Source organism: Kryptolebias marmoratus, linkage group LG20 (genome assembly GCF_001649575.2).
Source record: "Kryptolebias marmoratus isolate JLee-2015 linkage group LG20, ASM164957v2, whole genome shotgun sequence".
Lineage (NCBI taxonomy): Eukaryota > Metazoa > Chordata > Actinopteri > Cyprinodontiformes > Rivulidae > Kryptolebias > Kryptolebias marmoratus.
The window spans coordinates 14,442,470-14,465,852 of NC_051449.1; the positions used below are offsets into that span (position 1 = coordinate 14,442,470).

A 23,383-nucleotide genomic window follows, 5' to 3' on the forward strand; every position below is an offset into this window, starting at 1 on the left:
GTAATCATCAAAATTAAACGAAATAAACATTTGAAATATATGAGTTTGTATGTAATGTATGAATATAATATACAAGTTTCACTTTTTAAATGGAATTACTGAAATCAATCTACTTTTTCATGATATTCTAATTTTATGACCAGCACCTGTAAAGATACACTTCAGTTAATGATGCAGATGACATGTTGTCTCTCCTCTCTTCTGTCCTTTTGCTTTTGACCTTTCACCAGGTTGTTAAAAATTCTGCTACTTTACACCAATTACCACAACACAACCCCCCCACCCCCACCCTTTTTTCCCCTTTTCTTTCCTCTACCACTCTCTTTAATGAGAGGCTCTGAAATAAAATGTTTCCAAACAGGGTGTTAATGAAACATGGACAGATTTATTAGTCATAACTCTTCAGCTAATCATTTCCCCTTCCTAATAATTAGCCTGAGCTGAGTAAATCTTTTTACACTGTGGTCAGAGAGTGCTGAACCGGTGCCAAGATGGAGATGGAGAGGGCCAGGAGAAGAACTCACTTCCGATCCCAGACGCTCGCTTACATCGCCCTGACTTTTAAATGCTTTTCGTTCCCTTCGCTACCCAAAATCGGACTGGATAAACCTGACTATTTATTAGGAGCCGAGCAGTGAATGCATTTTATTTTTCAGGTGATGAAGGAGGCTTAATGTTGCTGTGAAATAATGAGAGTGAATTTAATCCATTGATTTCATTCCTTGTAATTATTTTTATTTAATGGCTTGATATTAAATGGAATCACCATTATCATGAGTAATGATGAGAGCAGATACCCATCACAGCGGGGTGTGTGTGTGTGTGTGTGTGTGTGTCTGCGTGTGTGTGTGTGTGAGGTGGGACTGATGGAGAAAACTAGGATAGATGTGTCATTTCATTGTGTCATGCTAGAGGGGTGACTAATGATTTACTGATTTCATTTTTCTAGTCATTCTGATTAGCGGTGGGAAAATAATGTGGAGGGACAGGAAATGAAAGAGGAGAAAAGAGACGATTAGAGGTGACAAGTGGGAAGGAAAGGAAAGGGGAGGAGGAGGCAAGAGCGGAGGAAAAAAGAAGATGAAAGGAAAGGAAAGGGAAGGGAAGGGAAGGAAATATCACCTTTTACTCATAACTCTGGTCATCTTTAGACCTTTCCTTTTACTTTTTCAAAGTCTGCTTTTTTTGTCTCTCCTTTGTTTCAAGGTTACTCCATCATCCATATTTACCTCACTCTCTTTCCTTCAGCCGTTCTCTGCCTAACGTGCATAATCAAGTTTTTCATTCGGTCCTGCCAGTTTCTCTTAGTTTGATCTCCACGTTTTTTGTTTTGTTGTTTGTTGGCTTTTGTTTTACCATTCCATCTTTTCTATTACCATCTTTCGTTTTTGTCCTTTTTTCTCCTATTGTCTCTTCCATCTTGTGTTTATGCAGTCCTTCTGTGCCTTGTGCCTTGAAATATGCTTCCTCTTTTGGGTTTCTTTTTGTGAAGTTTGATTTAATTATCATTTGGACGTAATTTAATAAAGTGCATACTGTGGCATCCTTAAAAAAACTCCACATAAAATACACGTCATCTTGCTCTATATCTCAAAGTTTATAAGTTCTAACAGGGCAAAATGACAGCAGAATCACTGCGTCCTTGTTTTTTTTATAAACAGAGGAGTTTACAAGTCAGTGAAAGCCTCTTCAACATTAGCCTGGAGTCAGACTGAGGGGGAATGAAAACAGGAGCAGAGCCCGAGGCGAACAGACCAGTAAATAAAAAGCTACAAACAACATCAGCTGACATCACTCTTAGTGTTTGGGCTTTCTTAGCCTAAGCAGTAACAGTAATTTCAAAAACTCAATATAAAATGCATCAAATTTAAATGTGTTGCTTGTAAAGGTTTAGAAAACAGCGTCTGTATGAATCCTTGTGAAATGTTGGCGATTAGAATTTTAAGACAGCAGCTATCTGCTTGGCTTTAGCCTCGCTCAGACTAGTCTTTAAGGCCGTTCATAGAGCTATCTGCAACAGGTGAGCTATTTATTGTTCGTAGCCTTTCCACAGAACCTCACTTTACAAGATCTGAGCTCCTCCTTTAATGCCTCACATTTATGGAGCGGTCACCGGACTGAGAGGCTCTCAGACCGTCGGTATTCATCTCATGCTCATGTGGTTGACCTCAGAGGGCTGTGGTTTCTTCCTCGTGTCAAGTGCAGTGAATACCCTCAGTTGTCTTTTTGAATAAACCTGCTGCTCGTCTTATGATGGACTGGCCAGCTGCCCGACGTGTTTCCTTGATTTCTGGGTAGTGTATGCTGGGACGGGATCCAGCAGCTTCCTGTTATCTCAGCGGGCGTAAGTGGCTCGGAACATTGAGTGAATGCTGCAGTTTATGAGGTGGAGTTAATGAAGGTGTAATTTTTAATGCTGCCTCGCTGACTGGTTTCACCTTCTCCAATTTCCTGTTGCATTGTGGGTTTGTCTGGGCCTGCGGTAGTAGACGCAGAGGCTATTTATTCTTCCTCGGTCATTCGAACGTGTTTTATAGCCGCACGGTTGTCTGACACTTTTTCTTCTCTTCAGGGGTGACTTATGTATGATTAGGTTGTACTTGCCCTCTGTCCTTGTTAATTCTCAGTGCACACAGCCTGAATCTGACATGTACATCCCTCTTTGTTTCACGCTTCCCTATTATCAAGATTTAACTTCTACCCTTTGTTTTTTTCTGCTCGGCTATTTTCCCTTGTGTACTTAGTCTTTTCTTTTTTTCCTCTTGGGCTGAACTTTCAGCTCCTGTTGTCGCAGCACAAACACTGCCTCACCTCTCTTTCTGTCTGCATCCCTTATGTTACCCATGGAGTTTCTACTCCTATAGCTGCCTCCCCGCCTCTTTCCCTCCATCTGATTGCTTGTTAGTTGGTATGCAGCCTCGAACCCCCTATTGTGCATTCTTGCCTGTCATCACTCTCTGTTTCCATCTCCTTCTCTCTCTCTCTCTTCTCTCTCTCGCCCTTTTCTCCAGCTACTCTTGTCCACTCTGTTTAACAAAAAAAAAGTGGGGGTGGGGGGGCTGCACAAACCCATAAAGGGCAGAAGACAGGGCTTGTTCAGAGAGAATAAACAGATTGCTAAGAGAAAAAAAAGAGCGCATGTGTGTTCTTTGACAGGGGACTATTTTTACTTAAAGGGAAAAATTAAAAAGAGCAGCGAAGCCGAAGTGAAGCAAGGAGAATGGAGATGGGGCTACAATGACAATAATATATAGATGGGGGCCTTGCTAGTGGAATGACAAATGGGTCTCGAGTGACAGAGTATTATATTAAAAAGTAAATTGATATGCAAATGTGGAGTGTGTGGCTTTGGAGGAAAGGGATAGCCTGTTGTCCTCGCTGAAGTGGAACAGAGAGGCAGAGAGGAAGGTGGGCTGTGAGCAGTCCATTAACGGGTGTGTGTTTTTGCTTGATTGGTGCAAGAGTGCGTACTTTAAATCAGTGTGGATGTACAGCTGAACATGTAGGATAAGTGTATTTACTATACGAGCCCACAGCATATATCGTGAATGGATGACAGCTAAGTGGAGCAATAATTTGTCCCGCAGTGGCTGGTAGTGTTCATGTCACTCTGCAGTACACAGCAGGGGAAAGAAGCCGTTTGTGCTGAGTGACTCTTTCCTGTTGCATCTCGAGAGTCCATGTGTGCTGATGATGCAGGCTCCTCTGGCAGATGTTCGTCCAAATTTTGTAAATGAGCCCAATCATGGTTTTATCATTTTAGGTAAACAACATACAGCACAGAGTGTGCATAGCTGCCGTGATATTCACTGGTTTGTGAACTGGCTCAAAATGAATAGAAGAAGATACTTATTAGACAAAAATACACAAATACTATTGTCTGTTCACTTTTGGAAATATTTACAAAGAACAGTAATCAGAAGGAATTTATTTAGGTTATGACAAACTGATTTAGTGGTAAAAAATTTTAATTGATCAACTTTTTCATGAGCCATTTTTATTGCCCACTGCCATGAGGAAAAGATGGGTGATCATGTTTTCGCTTGTGTTTGTGTGTTCAATCCTATATAGTGTTAGTAGCTGTGAGTCATCCCCGACACATACTCTAAGCGCTAACAAATCATGAGATCTCACAATATTGCCTTTATTTTTATGTCAACCAAGCTGTTACATTTTAATGTTCATTATGTGTACATCCCAATGCAAAAAAGGAAGAAAATTTAAATTGTAAACTAGTGTTACAATTGGCTGATGTACCTTTAATACTTGGGGAAGGGGGAGGAATAATGGAGAAGCAAGCTGAGAGGGAAAGGTTTACAATAATAAAACAGTTGTTTTTTTGTAGCAGAAAATGTTTCTTGAATAATCAGAAAAGGTCAGTACTGACATTTTTAAATAAATAAAAATGAAATCTCTTATTAGCATAAAGCAAGCGTTTTAGTAAAAAATTATGTCTTAAATCTCATTATGTTACATTAAATAATGTATTTAGGAAATTTTCACTGGCACTGAACAGTTCATAGACATTCAAAAGTTACTATGAATGTATTTTTCTGAAAAAGTTTTTTTTTTCCAAATCTGGAATAAATGCAAATGAGAAAGTATACTGTTTCAGCTGTAGAGGTTTTTTTTTTCTGTTACTGGTATGCAGCGTGCACTTTTGTGACAAGTCAGGAATAAAAATAAGAAAATAAAGACCCATTTTGTCACAAAATGGTCTCCACATTGTCCTCCTGAGTCCAATTCCAGTGTCTTTAACAGATGAACCAGAGGTCAGCTGCATTCAGTTGAAGGTATTAAATATCTGTTTCGAACGCACGTACACCCAGACCCAGCTGTCGGGGGGGAAACAAAAACCGCGGCCGTGTCAGATTTTGCGCCATGTTTAAGACTGCAGCGCTAATGAGTCATGACACTTCTAACTGGAGAGGAGGAATGAGTTGCTCTGTAATTACTATGGAAATGTGTTCATTTCCCATCAGGCACACAAACATATGCAGCCGTGCACTCATTGAGACACACTGAAACACATCCAGCAGTGATGGAAGGGTGGGGGTGTTTCAGACGGGGGGTTTTCAGAGCCTATATATATATATGTCTGTGTGTGTGTGTGTGTGCGCGCATGTGTGTGTATCCCAAAGGGATTCTCACAGTTGGAGCAGAGGTGCAGCTCGTTCCCCATATGTTTTAAACACATGCCCCAGAGCGCTGAGTATATGTGAGTGTGAGTCAAGGGGGTAATGATAGCCCCTTGGTGTTCGACGAGCTTGAGCCCAGCTGATAACCAGTTGGGACCCAACCCCCCCCCCCACTCTAATAAACATTAGGACCCCTCCTCTTTATCCTCAGATACTAACAACCAGTCTTTGCCATAATGCACATGTGCCTGTGTGTGTTTGAGTATTCCCCAGACAGCCTATTGATGTCTGGGTAGTAGCATGCATTCAGCTGTGTAAAATCAACAGAAGGATTAAGCACCAAATGACTGGGATTTACAGAACTCGGTGAAAGCACCTTTCCCTCATTTCTGTTGCTCAGTCTCATTTTTAGTCATCACGGATTGCCCCGTCTTTGCTTTTTTATTCTGTTTTTGTCCTTATCGAATTTCTCTGCTCCTTTTCTTTATCAAATTTTTGTTCGCTGTTCCTTCCAGTCTCTGTTTCACTTCTGTCCTCCTCTCCACTGCTTTCCTAAATCAAGCACCACATGTACTTCAGATTCCCAGTTACTGATGGCCTAAATCAATTTATCATCTTGATGGACAGACATGCTGACTGGTGACCTTAGCTAGTCCTCTGCTGCTTCAAATATATATATATATATATAAAAAGAATTAAATTTAATTTCTGAACAAAGGGTCATCCGACAAACAAACAGAAAGGGTGAACAGACAAATCCATTTCTCCTCCACCATATTTGGAATTATACAGTTTGTTTTTTGCTTCAAAGATAGGATGAACCATTATGTGACACAGGTTTTATAGTTTATGCTTTCTATGTTTTTTTATGTTTTCTACAGATTTTTAGGCAGATCAGTCAATGTCAGAGGCAGTTTTATAGAAAATTGGGAATCTTAAATGCTGTTTTGAGGCAGAAACGCTACAAAGTTGAAGACATACATCATCAGATACATCACCCACACACACACACACACACACACACACTCACACCATAATAAATCACCCCTGTGAGGTCTGTAAAACAAAATAGGTTGAACACTTCCTCACAGCTGCACTGCAGGATTTAGATAATCAATTTGTCAATGTTTTGTATCGATCCCTGGTCTGACCCTAGCCATGGGGTGTGTGCAAGTATACTGGGGGGGTTAAAACACAGATGTGTGTGTTTATGCTGGAGTAGATTTTCAGTCATTCAGAGCATGGCAATCTCAACAATATGAATCAAAGACAGCTGGACTTTCTTTTATTTATTCTTGAAAACATTTTGCTTCTTATCTGTGAAGTTTTCTTGATTCAAAACTGATTGGTGCAGTGATTCAAACAGAAGAACTGTTGCTGGGCTGATTATCTTGTAAATCATGTTTGTCTTTGAGGACCATGAAACTCAGTTTCTAACAAAATATCAGGCAAAACACCTCAAAGAAGAAATAAATTAACTGACGTATGTAGATTTCTTTTCTTTATTAATTGGCCTTGTCAAATGCCTCAATTTTTAGGCTGCTGCTATGATGAAGTTGAATTTTTTTTATATGTGCAGATGACAGTCATTTATGCAATATACACACAGAAACAATACTAAACAAGTAGTTCATAGATTTTTCACATTAGACCCAAAATTTCAGTTTGGCTTGCTTTGAATGCTTAAAAGTCTGTCATAATATATTTAAGACAGAAGCACAGCCAAAGGGCTTTTCCCACTATTTGTGCAAAGGGTCAAAAAGTCAACAATGTGCAGGAAGTGAAACAAAAAGCAAGTTCAAACAGCACATCAAGATGATTAATACGCTGAAATACTATATAGCTACGTTCACACAATTCACTTACTGAGGAAGCATCTATGGTGCGTTTGAATGTGATGGTATTTTCTCGGCTCTAATATCACATGTCCTGTTGGTCTCAAGCATCCCGGACAGCCTTAAAGCCAGTCAGATCACTTCATACACAGGCTTTAAAAGCTTTATAATTACTTAACTATCACCAAACATAATATTGTCACTAACTATCAAATGTTGAGTTTCAGTCATTTAATCATCTACTCAGATGTCTGGCTTGTCTTTAAATTAGTGCATAATATTACACCTCAACCACTAAATGATTTGTACCACTTTGTTCAGCTCAGATAACAAATCCTCCAGGTTGGCTGCATAGTGTAGAGTATCTAAAAAAAGTTTAATTTAGGGTTATTAAGGAGTAGAACAGCCTTCCCAGTGGATTTAGGTCATGTTACAGTATTTGAATTTAGTTCCAGGAATCCATTCACCAAAAAACAACTTTTTGGTGACAGAATTCTGGTTGTTTTTATGTTTGTTGATTGTGAATTGAACTGAATGTGTTTTATTTCTTTATCTCTGTATTTTTGTTTGATGATTTAATTTTTTATCTCCATTTTATGTAAACTGTAGCTTTGCCTATCATTGGGGACTACAAATGAAAGTTAGCCAGTGCCTAAATCTAGTGCATACATGTTTTCTACTTTGAGATTTTTACCACATGTACACAGCCACCATTTGACAAATATGTGGTTCTGAAACTGAAAAGCTTGCCAAAATATGGCACCTAGTTGTTTCATAGACACGGGTATTGACACTGCACTGATTGGTAGTTATTACTGGAGTAGATTTATGTTGCAAATGTATCCGATTCCTCATGCATGCTCCAGGAATAAAGTCATTTGAACTTCTGCTTATGCCTCACACTGGCATTCAATATGTTAGCCTCTGAAGAAGTGTCATTAATATACGTATAATTTCACTGGCAGTACTTTACAGCACCAAAATCCAATTCTTTTTCAGACACTGTGGATACATCAAAGCCAAGCAGGACCCTGATGAAGAGAAGATGCAATTCCAACATGGCCGAGGTAAAGACACAAATGTCTGCACACGCTCACAGACATAAGTGGAAACCTTATCGGTTGTTAACTTCCATCCACCTGTGATGAATCACTTTACTGCGTGTCTGTAGAGCTGCAAACAACAGACTCAGGGAGGAATACACCAGTGTGACAACACAATAAAACACGCTATGAAAGTGTTTATTTACATAAAACAAGGCTTCCTCTGTTTGCATAACTTGGGGTTATCATACCTGCATAAGAGAGCCTACTGCAAGACTTTGTATTTGCAGAATTTTGAGCTAAAAAGAAAAGCTCTTTGTTTGTCAGGGTATTATATAAGTGGGTTTTTTTGGCAAAGTAAAGCTCCTTATGGGTTCCTGTTAGAAATATGACTCATTTTAACACCATTGCTAACAAAGTGTATCATTCTGTAATTATTTGTTGTCACTCAAAGGGAGCACCTACATTGAAACTCATATTTAGTCCTGAATGTAACAAAAACAGAATTTTCTATTAGAAGCAACGCATTTCCCACAGGTTTTATTAATACAACCGCATATTGAGGAGACTTTGTCATACACCCAACTTGTGATGATTTTCGTCCAGTTTATTTTGGGTTTGTAGTAAATTATTGAGATTCCTTGACCATTTCTACATGTTCTCACTCATGCAGTGAAGCTTCCAGGCAGCAGAACTTACATCCATCCTCACACCTACGAAGACCCTAACCAAGCAGTCCGAGACTTTGCCAAAGAGATCGATGCTTCCAACATTCGCATAGAGAGAGTCATTGGAGCGGGTAAGTTGGCAGTTAAAGAACAGAGAATTACTCAGACATGTGTTAAATGTTATTAATGCTTAAAGACCACTCTAATAATAGCCAAGCTTCCACCCCCATTTTTGGAAATCTGTAAATCTGTGTCTAAAAAAAATATTAATTTCCCTTACAAACTCTTTTGATTTTTACCATGCCTTTGTGTGTGTAGGAGAGTTTGGGGAGGTGTGCAGCGGTCGGCTGCGTGTTCAGGGGAAGAGGGAGATCTACGTGGCCATCAAGAGTCTGAAGGCGGGATACTCGGACAAACAGAGGAGGGACTTCTTATCCGAGGCCTCCATCATGGGACAGTTCGACCACCCTAACATCATCAGGCTGGAGGGTGTCGTCACAAAATGTGAGTAAACACGAACTGTGATGAAACAGTGCTTGTTGAATCACTCCCTTCTTCCTTTTTGCATGTGTGTGTGTGTGTGGTGGTGGGTGAGTGTCTGTCTCTCACATACCTGTTTGAAACACAGTAGAGATGGCGTTGATGTAAATAAAAGCTGACCCTGGATCAGATAAAAGCTCCATTACCATGGTAACACAGCGGTGACGCACGTGATGCAACTGTCCACCTCTTAAACGGCCACTTGTTTACTTCACATGATTGTGTTTGGGCAATTAGAGCGAGCGTGTGTGGCTGATGCAGGTGAGACAGACACAGGCCTGGTTCAACAAGATAGCTGATTTGTTATCGCTGCTCTCTCCATCCATCCTGCTTTCATATCCCCATCTCACGCTCCTGCTTTCTCCCACAGTCAGAGTCCATCTAATCTTCTCATTCAGTCACTCGCTGTTTCTCCCTCTTTTTTGCTCAGTGTCTCCTTCGATTCCAGTCTCTGCTTTCCACCATATCATTTTATTTCTTACTCTTTGTCATTCCCCTTCAGTGTCAGGGTATGGACACGCTAAGCTGGCTACAGTTTTTGGTGATCATATCATTGGTTAACACAAGACTCCAGCTCAAAACCCCAAGGCTCTTTATTTTACAGAATTAGAAGAAAGCAACAAAACAAGCTTTCTGAAAAGTGGCACTATAATATTTCTTAAATGTGCAATGTATATAATACACATTTATAGCATAAGTCAAGTATTCATGTGATTATGAGCTGCAGATATTGGTAAACTATACACTGTTATCATCACTCTGTTTATGTCATGACTCTCATCACCTTCCTGCTTGCAGCACTATCATGAAGGACAGCTCAAAAAGTGTGTCTGTAAAATTAAAAAAAGATAGCCCTTTTAAACTGTGTCCAGCAGTGGAGAGTAACTAAGAACATTGACTTAAATTTGGACTTAAGGAGAACTTTGAAGGACCAGTGCTTCATTTGCATATTTCCATTAAGTAGCCTTTACTTCCACTTCATTTCACAAGAACAAACATTTCATTACGCTTCACACTTCATACTCCATTTCAGTGAATACACAGTTTTAGTTTTGTGTTGTATTTGACTTTAAAACACAACTAATTAAAAAAAAAAACATTCTACACGTGGTTTCTCAGATTTTTGCCCGTACCTGTGAATTGTTTAAATCAGGTGTTTCAGTCAGGGTTGACTCCTTTTTCTCCAGTGGTGGGCAGTCTTAGTTGTTCAGCATACCAAGACATTGTGGACAGTGTTATGCTTCCAACTTTGTTGCAACACTTTGGGATAGGCCCTTTTGTATTCCTGCATGATTGTACCCCAATGCACAAAACAAGGACTATAAAATAGTTTGATGAGTTCAGTATGGAAAACCCTGACGGGCCTGCATGGAGTTCTGACCTCAACCTCACTGAGTATCTTCGGGATGAACTGGAATGGAGATTAGGAGCCAGACCTTCTCATCTAACATCCATGTTTGACCTGCTACAGAATGACTGGTTATAGCTGCAAAAGGAGGATCAACTCCATACAGTTGGTGTGATGGTCAGGTGTGGCCACATTCTTTATATAATATATCCTAAAGACCCGGGACTTTCCCTCCATTCATTTTCTGTGCCTGTTTAATCATGTTCAGAGAGTCGGTGCCTGTCTCCAGCAGTCACCAGGCAGGAGGTGGGGGTAAACCCTGGACAGGTCACCAGTCTATCACAGGGTCGACACACAGACACAAGACATGCACCCACACAGACACACACACACACAGTCACACCTAAGGGTAATATAGAATATCCAATTAATCTAAAGCACATGTTTTTCGGCTGTGGGAGAAAACTTGGAGAAAACCCACAGAAACTCCACACCCCAGCCAAGAGTTAAAGCTGTGACACTCTTGCTGTGAGGCTTTAGCTCAGCTTTATACTGTGTGCTCTGAGGTTGTGTAAATGTTTAGTCAGTCCAGTACCTCCAAGATTTTTCAGATTAATAGTCCAATAACATCAAATGCTGTTTGTAAGTACTCCTTGTGACCCCTCACATTTATTCAGTGGCCCTCGACAAACTTTGCATTTAAACTGGAGGCAGAACCAAGTAGCTACATGCTTCTTACAAAGTGATACTTTTATGTTTGAGATCTAAACCCAAGATGTGTTTATAAAAAAAATCTGTCAAGAGGTGTAAAAATGATTTTTACTTTAACTTTGCTGCCAGTAATTCAGTGTCTCATAAAAAGTAACCCTTATGACTTGTGTAAAACTCCAGCTCGCAGACAGCAAGCCCAGAAAAGGTGTCAACTATAATAAGTAGTACTTGTGTGAACACACCCAGTCTTATTATGTTAATGAGGATGTAGTCTCATGTTTCTTCCCCCCCACCACCACACACACACTTCTCCTGCGACTCGGCGACACCTCTCTGTCATTCTTCTGATCCGACATCTTGTTATGCAGATATTTGTGAGCGATCTACGCACAAAACAAAAACGGGAAGGATGGAGGCGGTGCAGAGTGACTGACTTTTGAACGAGCAGGCAGACAAATGAAGCTTTTGCCCTCATCATCCTCCCGGCTGCCGCACACTCAGATCTTTGGTTCGTCGCACAGAAGTGCTCTGCAGCGCCTAGACTAAACAACAAAAGAGCAAAGGCAGAGATGCAACTATCATGAATATTAATAATTAGGGAAAGTTAATTGGGTGTTATTTTACCTTCATAAATATTCAGCAGTCTGTGTTATGAATGACACCCCACTTCATTTCTTATTAAATTCTTCCTATTGTTTCACTCTCTTTTCTTTCTTTTCCTGAGGATGTGTGAGAGACATGCAAACACGTAGACGTGTAATTATGACACTGTCTTTTGAAAAAGTCTCAATTTTGATTCGTAAATAAGTCCAATAATTAGTAAGAAGTAGTTGGAATTTTCTGACAGAGAAATGACACGGTTGACATTGGAAACAGCTAAATAACTGAAACAAAAAAATGACCTGGCAAGCAATTTCTTTCAGCCTAATTAAGAAACCTTCCCTCTGTTGTGTTCATTCAGTATAATAATTCTTTTTGTGGATGCAGTGTTATAGATATGTACCGAGTGCTTGTCCTCTTCTATAAGCATCTCTTTGTCTCTCTTCTCACCTGCCTTCACGGCACATTGAAGAGCTGATAAAGCCCTGCAGAAACAAATCTCACTAGCAGAGCAGTAATTTCACAGGTCACAGCCCAGGGTGTGTTATGTGCGAGCGAGGGGGTGAGAGTTGAGATGGGTCAATAATTCCTTCAGGGCTTCCCCCCCCCCCCACCAGCTGGTCCTTTCACACTGCCCTCAGTCTAATCAGACAGGCTGACCTGATTGCTCCGGACTCAGGTGTGCTGGATTGGTTTGTGTAGGTGTGAGCAGCAGTAGACGCAGAAGTAGTATCGGTTTAAGTGGGACTCGGAGTAATTGCTTTTCTGCAGTGGCAGGAGTAGAAGCAACGTCAAAGCTGAAAAAGCTAAAGTGCTGTGGTAGACAGTAGAATGAATTTTTGCTTTCCTTCAAGGACCCAGTCTTGGACAAATGTCCCTGATGTAAATTTGAATATCAATGGTCAACTTATCAAACGAGTCTCAGAAGTAAAATATCTTGTCTTAAAAGCATGTTAGAATTGTATACGTTCAAATTAATTAGAGCCTATTTACCCTTTCATTCTGCAAACAGTTTTCTGCACTCTGTGATGTTTTCTGTTTAAGTTACAGTATAACTTCTTGGTCCTGAGCAGCATTCACAACCATAAAGCCTTTAAGGATGATAAATAACCAAGAAATGAGGATTTTTGGACAGAAAACTCATCAGATCACATTACTGACATCTTCTCACAGAACTGCATATAATGAATTTTGAAAATTTTGTCAAATTACAATTATTTTTAAATGCTCAATTGGTCAGGGTCCTCAGGTGCTTAATTATCCACTGGCTCGGTAACTTGGAAACCATCCAGTGGGAACTGTAAGGTGTCTTTTCATGTACGAGGGATTGGCATCTGGAATTCCCTACTTGCGAACTGGAAATTGAATTCTGACTGCCATCGTTCTGAATTAAGACTGACACAGTTTCTTCAATATGACTAGTTTTGTGACTATAAATAACTACCAACCTTTTGACATTGCTTATCATGACTTGTTTTAATAATCGTCTCAATAAGCATCATGAACCAGTGGACGGATTTAAATGAAGCTCTCAGAAAGAAATTATTTCATGAACGTCTAGAACATTTGGAGTCAGTCCCTTTCAGGATGACTGCCACTGCCAACTGATCTTCTGAAACACAAAAATGTCTATAACTCCACCAATTATACAAATATTCAGCTAAAATTAGGTAAGGTAGGAGCTACGAGTCATGCCCAACACATAATCTAAGGTCTATACGAAGCGGAACATCTTTGCCTAAAAATTTAGTTTTAAAAGTTGGGGTCAACTCTAATTTCTTGAACCACTGATTTTATTAACACTCTCAGAAAAGAATCTTTGGCTGAACATCTACAACTGATTCAAATTTGGTGTTACCCTTATTCAAGCTAATCAACTTTAGCCAACGCTCAAACTACTATAACTTAGTCAATTTTATGGATATTGAGCAAAAAGTTTGTGGTAGTAGATGAGAGTCACCCTCAACACCTTCTCAGGATTGCTAGGCTGTTCATTTATCTTATTTATTTATTTTATTTTATTCTGTATTTTAAACTGTGTTTATTCTGATGTTGCTAAAGGCTCATCTGGGGATGTGCATTGCAACTCAGCCATGGCTATAAATGTAATGGATGTCTGCATTAGTTAATACTTAACCTATGTCCCGATATAAATTAACAATAAATGAAATGAAATAAATGTGATTTTTTTTTTCTTGTGTATGTCTGCAATAATACCAGGACTGATACAACCAAGCTGTGAAAGTGAAGGGCAGTTGTACAAGTAGTTACTGATGGTTGTAGTGTTGTTGTGGTTCTGTGATGTTTATATGCACGAGTGTGCGTCTCGGATGTCTGAATTTTCCGGTTTCAATCATTTTTCCGAGTGTGTATGTGGGTGGGATGGTGTTTTCTGCCTAAACCCCCCCTTAAGCCTTCATCCTCTGCCATGTGGAACTCTAATAGCCTACTCTGCTGTCTGTCACCTGATTGTTGCCATTGTCATGCTAATTAGAGCACTGCATGCAGGAAATGTGGAGAGAGGAAAAAAACTAGATCAGAAAAGTGCAGCAATCTGCCTCCATCCCCCTCTCCATCTCCTCATCTTCCCTTTATCCATCAGTCCTTTATGTCTTTTACGCCCGCTGCAACAATCAGCTCATTTGGAAAACCCTCAATTACACAACTCAATCTCAAATGACACACGCACGCACGCACGCATTAAAGGTCTGCTCTACGAAGGTGCTATTAAAACCAGCAAAGCCATGTTTTCCAGGCGTCTTCTGTTTGAAGAAACTAGTGATTAGTTTTAACTGCGCGTCTTTGTGCTCCGAACAATGAGCGCTTCAATATTTCCTGTCAGAGTGTTTAAAAGTCTTTGTGTCTCGAGCACGGGTGCAGATGTGCAGATGAGACGGAGCAGAGAGGGAACAGGATGGAGGAAGAGGTGACGACGGGATGGAGGCGTGACAAGGGCCACTGCTGGATGAGATAAGATACAAGAGTGGGGAATCAAGAAAAGATGGAGCTTGAGAGTGGATGAGAGGCAGCACGGGATGAAGAGGAGAGACAAACATGAGGAAATGAGAGAGAGAGAGAGAGAGAGCGAAGAGGAGGGCATGAGGAGAGGTGAAGAGAGGAGAGAAGATAAGGTTATTGAGTTTCTGTCTGTCTGTTTCTCTGCACCCCCTCAACCTCACATGGCGCTTCCCAGAACAGAGCTCTGTCCTGTGTTAAAAGCTTTGTATCATTTAGTCCAGACCCTTAACATTAATCAATACAGCAGTTATTTCATTTTCTCGTTTGTACCTTGGGCCGCCTCATTCAATAACGCAGTAATGTGGCCCACTGGCACACACACAGATCATAATATGATTGTCCAGATGTACACGGAGTCTATCACTTTCATTTACGGTCGCACGGGCGCACACGAAAACAACCTCTCACAATGTCACTTCCCAGTCAGGCCGAATGCTCTGGTTTCTGTTACACACACATTCACACGTACGAGTGATTTATAAAGGATCAGAGCAAAATCCTGACAAATGCAGCATTTTCCATCTTTTGTTTAATGAAGTGCTGCGAAAAGAGGTTTTTCCCGGTCCACTTCATGACAAAATCCAGCTGGCATGACAACAAATCCCCATCTGCAAGCCCCATACACTGGGAGGTGCTCTGTTTTAGCACTGCAAACAGCCGTGGTGTTTTTAAAGGAGATAAAATGAAAATGAAACTAAATGTAAATGGATGCGATTAGTTAATTATTTGTTTCATGGAGGGAACTGGAGAGCGAGCCTGAATGTCTGACGAAAGGGGAAATCCGTGACGTGCTGGAGTGGCTCTGTCTGTGTGTGTGTGTTTGGAGAGGTAAAGGCATGTAATGAAGCCACTAGGGCTTCATTGCGTCTTCCACTTGCCTGTGTAGATGTGTTTGTCCTGGCACAAGGCAAAAGAGATAAAACGAGGTAATATACAGCATGTTTGGACGCTCGTATCGCTAACCTCTGTTATCGTTTCGAGTTGCGGGAACGGTTCTGTGTGCTGGATAATGGCCGAGGGAGGATAACGTGTATGTCGATACACACCTGGCTCACATGCTCCTCTTAGCTGAGACAACAGGATAAATGCGTTTCATTGTGCTTCCCTCTTGACCGCATCCAACACCTTGAACCTGAAGGCAATATTCTCCTTCACCAGCAACATGTATAGTACACACACGTGTAACCCATTCACAAACTCACACATAATTGGTTTTTCAGGGTAGTATTTTATGAGCCTTTTTTCCATTTCATGGCTGTCTACTTTATAGAAGGCAACATTTACATGCACGGATGGCCGTCACCGAAACCCATACTCACATTCACATTTACAAGGTCTATAATCAGAAACACAACTAAACACACACAAACTTGCACATATAAACAAAATGTTAAGAAGACTCCTTTTTTTTGTCAGATTCAGTTCCAACAACAGTTTAATTTGCAAAAGCGGCACGTAAATGTTCCCCATCTCTTTGCTTAGCTGAAATCAGCGGCTCAACATAGTCCCATTCGTCCCCACACACCATGGTCTGAAGCCAGCATACACACACACGCACACACACAGAGCAATACACCACACACAACACACACTCTGTGTGGAGATAAATGTGACCAGCAGTCTTCACCCCCAGCAGAAGAAAATCCAATTCTCTTTCACTTTTATCCCTGAGACTAATGTTGCTGTCAAAGAAGACACCACCACTAGAGACCAGGCGACTGTTTGTGTGTGTGATGGGGTATGTGTGTGTGTGTGTGTGTGTGNGCAGTAATTTCACAGGTCACAGCCCAGGGTGTGTTATGTGCGAGCGAGGGGGTGAGAGTTGAGATGGGTCAATAATTCCTTCAGGGCTTCCCCCCTCCGCCACCAGCTGGTCCTTTCACACTGCCCTCAGTCTAATCAGACAGGCTGACCTGATTGCTCCGGACTCAGGTGTGCTGGATTGGTTTGTGTAGGTGTGAGCAGCAGTAGACGCAGAAGTAGTATCGGTTTAAGTGGGACTCGGAGTAATTGCTTTTCTGCAGTGGCAGGAGTAGAAGCAACGTCAAAGCTGAAAAAGCTAAAGTGCTGTGGTAGACAGTAGAATGAATTTTTGCTTTCCTTCAAGGACCCAGTCTTGGACAAATGTCCCTGATGTAAATTTGAATATCAATGGTCAACTTATCAAACGAGTCTCAGAAGTAAAATATCTTGTCTTAAAAGCATGTTAGAATTGTATACGTTCAAATTAATTAGAGCCTATTTACCCTTTCATTCTGCAAACAGTTTTCTGCACTCTGTGATGTTTTCTGTTTAAGTTACAGTATAACTTCTTGGTCCTGAGCAGCATTCACAACCATAAAGCCTTTAAGGATGATAAATAACCAAGAAATGAGGATTTTTGGACAGAAAACTCATCAGATCACATTACTGACATCTTCTCACAGAACTGCATATAATGAATTTTGAAAATTTTGTCAAATTACAATTATTTTTAAATGCTCAATTGGTCAGGGTCCTCAGGTGCTTAATTATCCACTGGCTCGGTAACTTGGAAACCATCCAGTGGGAACTGTAAGGTGTCTTTTCATGTACGAGGGATTGGCATCTGGAATTCCCTACTTGCGAACTGGAAATTGAATTCTGACTGCCATCGTTCTGAATTAAGACTGACACAGTTTCTTCAATATGACTAGTTTTGTGACTATAAATAACTACCAACCTTTTGACATTGCTTATCATGACTTGTTTTAATAATCGTCTCAATAAGCATCATGAACCAGTGGACGGATTTAAATGAAGCTCTCAGAAAGAAATTATTTCATGAACGTCTAGAACATTTGGAGTCAGTCCCTTTCAGGATGACTGCCACTGCCAACTGATCTTCTGAAACACAAAAATGTCTATAACTCCACCAATTATACAAATATTCAGCTAAAATTAGGTAAGGTAGGAGCTACGAGTCATGCCCAACACATAATCTAAGGTCTATACGAAGCGGAACATCTTTGCCTAAAAATTTAGTTTTAAAAGTTGGGGTCAACTCTAATTTCTTGAACCACTGATTTTATTAACACTCTCAGAAAAGAATCTTTGGCTGAACATCTACAACTGATTCAAATTTGGTGTTACCCTTATTCAAGCTAATCAACTTTAGCCAACGCTCAAACTACTATAACTTAGTCAATTTTATGGATATTGAGCAAAAAGTTTGTGGTAGTAGATGAGAGTCACCCTCAACACCTTCTCAGGATTGCTAGGCTGTTCATTTATCTTATTTATTTATTTTATTTTATTCTGTATTTTAAACTGTGTTTATTCTGATGTTGCTAAAGGCTCATCTGGGGATGTGCATTGCAACTCAGCCATGGCTATAAATGTAATGGATGTCTGCATTAGTTAATACTTAACCTATGTCCCGATATAAATTAACAATAAATGAAATGAAATAAATGTGATTTTTTTTTTCTTGTGTATGTCTGCAATAATACCAGGACTGATACAACCAAGCTGTGAAAGTGAAGGGCAGTTGTACAAGTAGTTACTGATGGTTGTAGTGTTGTTGTGGTTCTGTGATGTTTATATGCACGAGTGTGCGTCTCGGATGTCTGAATTTTCCGGTTTCAATCATTTTTCCGAGTGTGTATGTGGGTGGGATGGTGTTTTCTGCCTAAACCCCCCCTTAAGCCTTCATCCTCTGCCATGTGGAACTCTAATAGCCTACTCTGCTGTCTGTCACCTGATTGTTGCCATTGTCATGCTAATTAGAGCACTGCATGCAGGAAATGTGGAGAGAGGAAAAAAACTAGATCAGAAAAGTGCAGCAATCTGCCTCCATCCCCCTCTCCATCTCCTCATCTTCCCTTTATCCATCAGTCCTTTATGTCTTTTACGCCCGCTGCAACAATCAGCTCATTTGGAAAACCCTCAATTACACAACTCAATCTCAAATGACACACGCACGCACGCACGCATTAAAGGTCTGCTCTACGAAGGTGCTATTAAAACCAGCAAAGCCATGTTTTCCAGGCGTCTTCTGTTTGAAGAAACTAGTGATTAGTTTTAACTGCGCGTCTTTGTGCTCCGAACAATGAGCGCTTCAATATTTCCTGTCAGAGTGTTTAAAAGTCTTTGTGTCTCGAGCACGGGTGCAGATGTGCAGATGAGACGGAGCAGAGAGGGAACAGGATGGAGGAAGAGGTGACGACGGGATGGAGGCGTGACAAGGGCCACTGCTGGATGAGATAAGATACAAGAGTGGGGAATCAAGAAAAGATGGAGCTTGAGAGTGGATGAGAGGCAGCACGGGATGAAGAGGAGAGACAAACATGAGGAAATGAGAGAGAGAGAGAGAGAGAGCGAAGAGGAGGGCATGAGGAGAGGTGAAGAGAGGAGAGAAGATAAGGTTATTGAGTTTCTGTCTGTCTGTTTCTCTGCACCCCCTCAACCTCACATGGCGCTTCCCAGAACAGAGCTCTGTCCTGTGTTAAAAGCTTTGTATCATTTAGTCCAGACCCTTAACATTAATCAATACAGCAGTTATTTCATTTTCTCGTTTGTACCTTGGGCCGCCTCATTCAATAACGCAGTAATGTGGCCCACTGGCACACACACAGATCATAATATGATTGTCCAGATGTACACGGAGTCTATCACTTTCATTTACGGTCGCACGGGCGCACACGAAAACAACCTCTCACAATGTCACTTCCCAGTCAGGCCGAATGCTCTGGTTTCTGTTACACACACATTCACACGTACGAGTGATTTATAAAGGATCAGAGCAAAATCCTGACAAATGCAGCATTTTCCATCTTTTGTTTAATGAAGTGCTGCGAAAAGAGGTTTTTCCCGGTCCACTTCATGACAAAATCCAGCTGGCATGACAACAAATCCCCATCTGCAAGCCCCATACACTGGGAGGTGCTCTGTTTTAGCACTGCAAACAGCCGTGGTGTTTTTAAAGGAGATAAAATGAAAATGAAACTAAATGTAAATGGATGCGATTAGTTAATTATTTGTTTCATGGAGGGAACTGGAGAGCGAGCCTGAATGTCTGACGAAAGGGGAAATCCGTGACGTGCTGGAGTGGCTCTGTCTGTGTGTGTGTGTTTGGAGAGGTAAAGGCATGTAATGAAGCCACTAGGGCTTCATTGCGTCTTCCACTTGCCTGTGTAGATGTGTTTGTCCTGGCACAAGGCAAAAGAGATAAAACGAGGTAATATACAGCATGTTTGGACGCTCGTATCGCTAACCTCTGTTATCGTTTCGAGTTGCGGGAACGGTTCTGTGTGCTGGATAATGGCCGAGGGAGGATAACGTGTATGTCGATACACACCTGGCTCACATGCTCCTCTTAGCTGAGACAACAGGATAAATGCGTTTCATTGTGCTTCCCTCTTGACCGCATCCAACACCTTGAACCTGAAGGCAATATTCTCCTTCACCAGCAACATGTATAGTACACACACGTGTAACCCATTCACAAACTCACACATAATTGGTTTTTCAGGGTAGTATTTTATGAGCCTTTTTTCCATTTCATGGCTGTCTACTTTATAGAAGGCAACATTTACATGCACGGATGGCCGTCACCGAAACCCATACTCACATTCACATTTACAAGGTCTATAATCAGAAACACAACTAAACACACACAAACTTGCACATATAAACAAAATGTTAAGAAGACTCCTTTTTTTTGTCAGATTCAGTTCCAACAACAGTTTAATTTGCAAAAGCGGCACGTAAATGTTCCCCATCTCTTTGCTTAGCTGAAATCAGCGGCTCAACATAGTCCCATTCGTCCCCACACACCATGGTCTGAAGCCAGCATACACACACACGCACACACACAGAGCAATACACCACACACAACACACACTCTGTGTGGAGATAAATGTGACCAGCAGTCTTCACCCCCAGCAGAAGAAAATCCAATTCTCTTTCACTTTTATCCCTGAGACTAATGTTGCTGTCAAAGAAGACACCACCACTAGAGACCAGGCGACTGTTTGTGTGTGTGATGGGGTATGTGTGTGTGTGTGTGTGTGTGTTTGCTGCAGTGAGATAGTGAATTCATTTAGGGTGATGTATTGCTGTCTTTACCTACAATCTTACTGTAGGCCTTGGTGGTGTTGTTCCTGCCTTTCCATGACAGACTAGTGACCCCCCCTACACCAGTCCACCTCCTCTCCTGTCTTCTCTTCTCTGTTCCTCTCCTTGTTTCCTCATTTCACTTCTTTTTACCCCTCTTCTGTTTTTTTTTTTTGTTTTTTTGCCCATCACTTCCTAACCTCCCGCCTCAGATTTCTCATTCATCTTTCAGTTTTCTCCCCATCTTATCATTTTTACATGTTGCTTTTTTCTTTTTAACTTTCACTTTTCTCTGCCCACATTCACTTCATTCCCTCACTTCTTTCACTCATCTTTCGTTAATGACTTGTGTGAATGCTGAGTCAGCATTCAGACTGTTGTTTTCCTGTTTATAGTTTCTTCAGTACTTTTTTGGTTTGGGATTATAACAAATTCAGTTAACTTTTTCATTCATTTATCAAAGTGTTCAGCTTGTTCAAGACAGTACTGCTATAACCTTTGGGTTTTGGAACTTTTGTTCTTTTTGAAATATTTTGCATTATTTACATTTTTTTTTCATTGAAATAAATGGAAAACTCCTCAAATCCTTGAAAAACTTTGTGCTCTTTGAAATCTACTTCAGTATACTTGCTTCATGTTTAGTTTTCAGTTGCTGTTTTGCTGGTTTTGGCTTTAGCTTTTGCTAAGTTTAGTACATGTTTTGATTGTTGTAACTCACTTTTAACTTCTGTCAAAGTCTCTCAGCATTCATACTGGATTATTTCTCTAGCTACAATATAGATTCAAACACCAAACATTTCATGACACTTACCCTTCACTAACTCTTTTTTTTCTTCTCTTCGCTTTAGTCACAAAGTAAACAATAAATCACCTGCTTGGGCTAATTTAAAAACATAAATCATCTTTTTTTTTTGGAAAACTTTTCAAAAGACCTTTCTGCATCCAGACTCCTTCTCTTCTGTTTGTTTTTTTTCTCTCCTCAGTTGTGTTGTCTTTATCTCCTCCCCCAGGACTTTTTTTTCCAGCATCACTGGGGTCTGATTTGGGAAATGTGAACTATTCATCACCACTGACACAGACTGTGTATTTACAACCCGTGCACACACACACAGGCACCATCATTTGTAACTGCACATTGAGTGTTTGTTTGTGATTGGCGAAGCTTGACTGCAGGGGGGCAAGAGGTGGGGGTATTAAGGGAGCACCCTGTAAAACAGGGACAACTGCTGGGTTGTTTTTTTTTTTGGTGTGTGTCGGGGTGTATACATGTGATTGCAGGTACTTTGTTAATCATTTGTAAGCCCCGCCAGATGCCATGCAGGGGATCACAGGGCACCGTGCCTGTCAGTCAGTCAGTCAGCCTCTCCTTCATCACACACTAACACACTCGTTCAGGTGCAGGTGCACAGCGATCAAACCACAACCCCCTTCCCTTGAGGCTGATTAGTATTCATGGGATCTCAGGAGGCCCCCTCAAACACACACACACACACATATTCTGGTGGATTGGTCTATTCTAATTATCTCCTGGCGTTTATGGAGAGGGCTGATTAGAAGCTGTCAGTGTGACTGATGACGACATGCCATGTTATCCCCCAGAGAGGAGCAGGGAGACGGAGAGAGCGGCTGGTCACAGCTGCAGACTCGGCTTCCTCTCTGTCCTCGTCTTTTTATAGTTTGTGTGTTTCTTCCTTGTAACTTTGCCTCATTAATAGCTGCCGTATGTTGTGTCTCTGTAGGTAAGCCAGTGATGATCATAACGGAGTTCATGGAAAATGGATCTCTGGACACTTTCCTCAAGGTGAGTCATGGCTCGGCCAGACAGGATTTGCATTTCCTTCCAAGGCCAGCGCCGCAATGTTTTATGGCGACCACACAGAAAACGGTGTCCCGGCTGTAAAGACTTGGAAATTGTTCTGGTCATTACCCAGAATAGAAATACTCAAGGGCACTTTTTCTTTTTTTAAATCCTGTTGAAAATAATATGTGGCTTAAGGCAATAAAAGTTCAAATCTTTTTAAAAAGGGTTCTTTGGAAAGGGCATGAACAATTAATGCCTTAATTGTTGTAGATAGCTCTTTGAAGGACCTCAGTTTGGAGAAATATTTTAGTTCTGATCCAACCTGACAAGCTAATGGCTAGTCTGAGTGGGGTAAAGACCACAGTGGATTGCTGCTGTTTGAAATTAACTCCAATCTAAAATATTTCATAACCTGTCAAGCAAACTTTATTTTATAGAACTTCACACCATCATCACTTTTGCATTACTGAGGTATTTACTGATTTTCCAGCATAAACAGCAGCAGCAGCTAGCTGTAGCATTTCCAGTAATTAATTTATGCTGGAATAAATGAGTTCTCTCTTTAAACTGGTTTTAATCTCCGAAATCCAGAAAATCCAATAAATA

The 23,383-nt window shown here is 40.8% G+C and overlaps 1 protein-coding gene across 2 annotated transcripts in view; it reads left to right on the top strand.

Moving 5' to 3' along the window:
- The window catches only part of epha4b (eph receptor A4b), a 103,503-nt gene that overhangs the window by 65,010 nt on the left and 15,110 nt on the right, over positions 1-23,383 (top strand). For both annotated transcript variants that reach the window (XM_017422251.2, XM_017422252.2), the window contains exons 11-14: positions 7,973-8,040; positions 8,690-8,815; positions 9,003-9,188; positions 22,716-22,777. In XM_017422251.2, the coding sequence (XP_017277740.1) occupies positions 7,973-8,040; positions 8,690-8,815; positions 9,003-9,188; positions 22,716-22,777 (442 nt within the window). The remainder of the gene's footprint in view (positions 1-7,972; positions 8,041-8,689; positions 8,816-9,002; positions 9,189-22,715; positions 22,778-23,383) is intronic.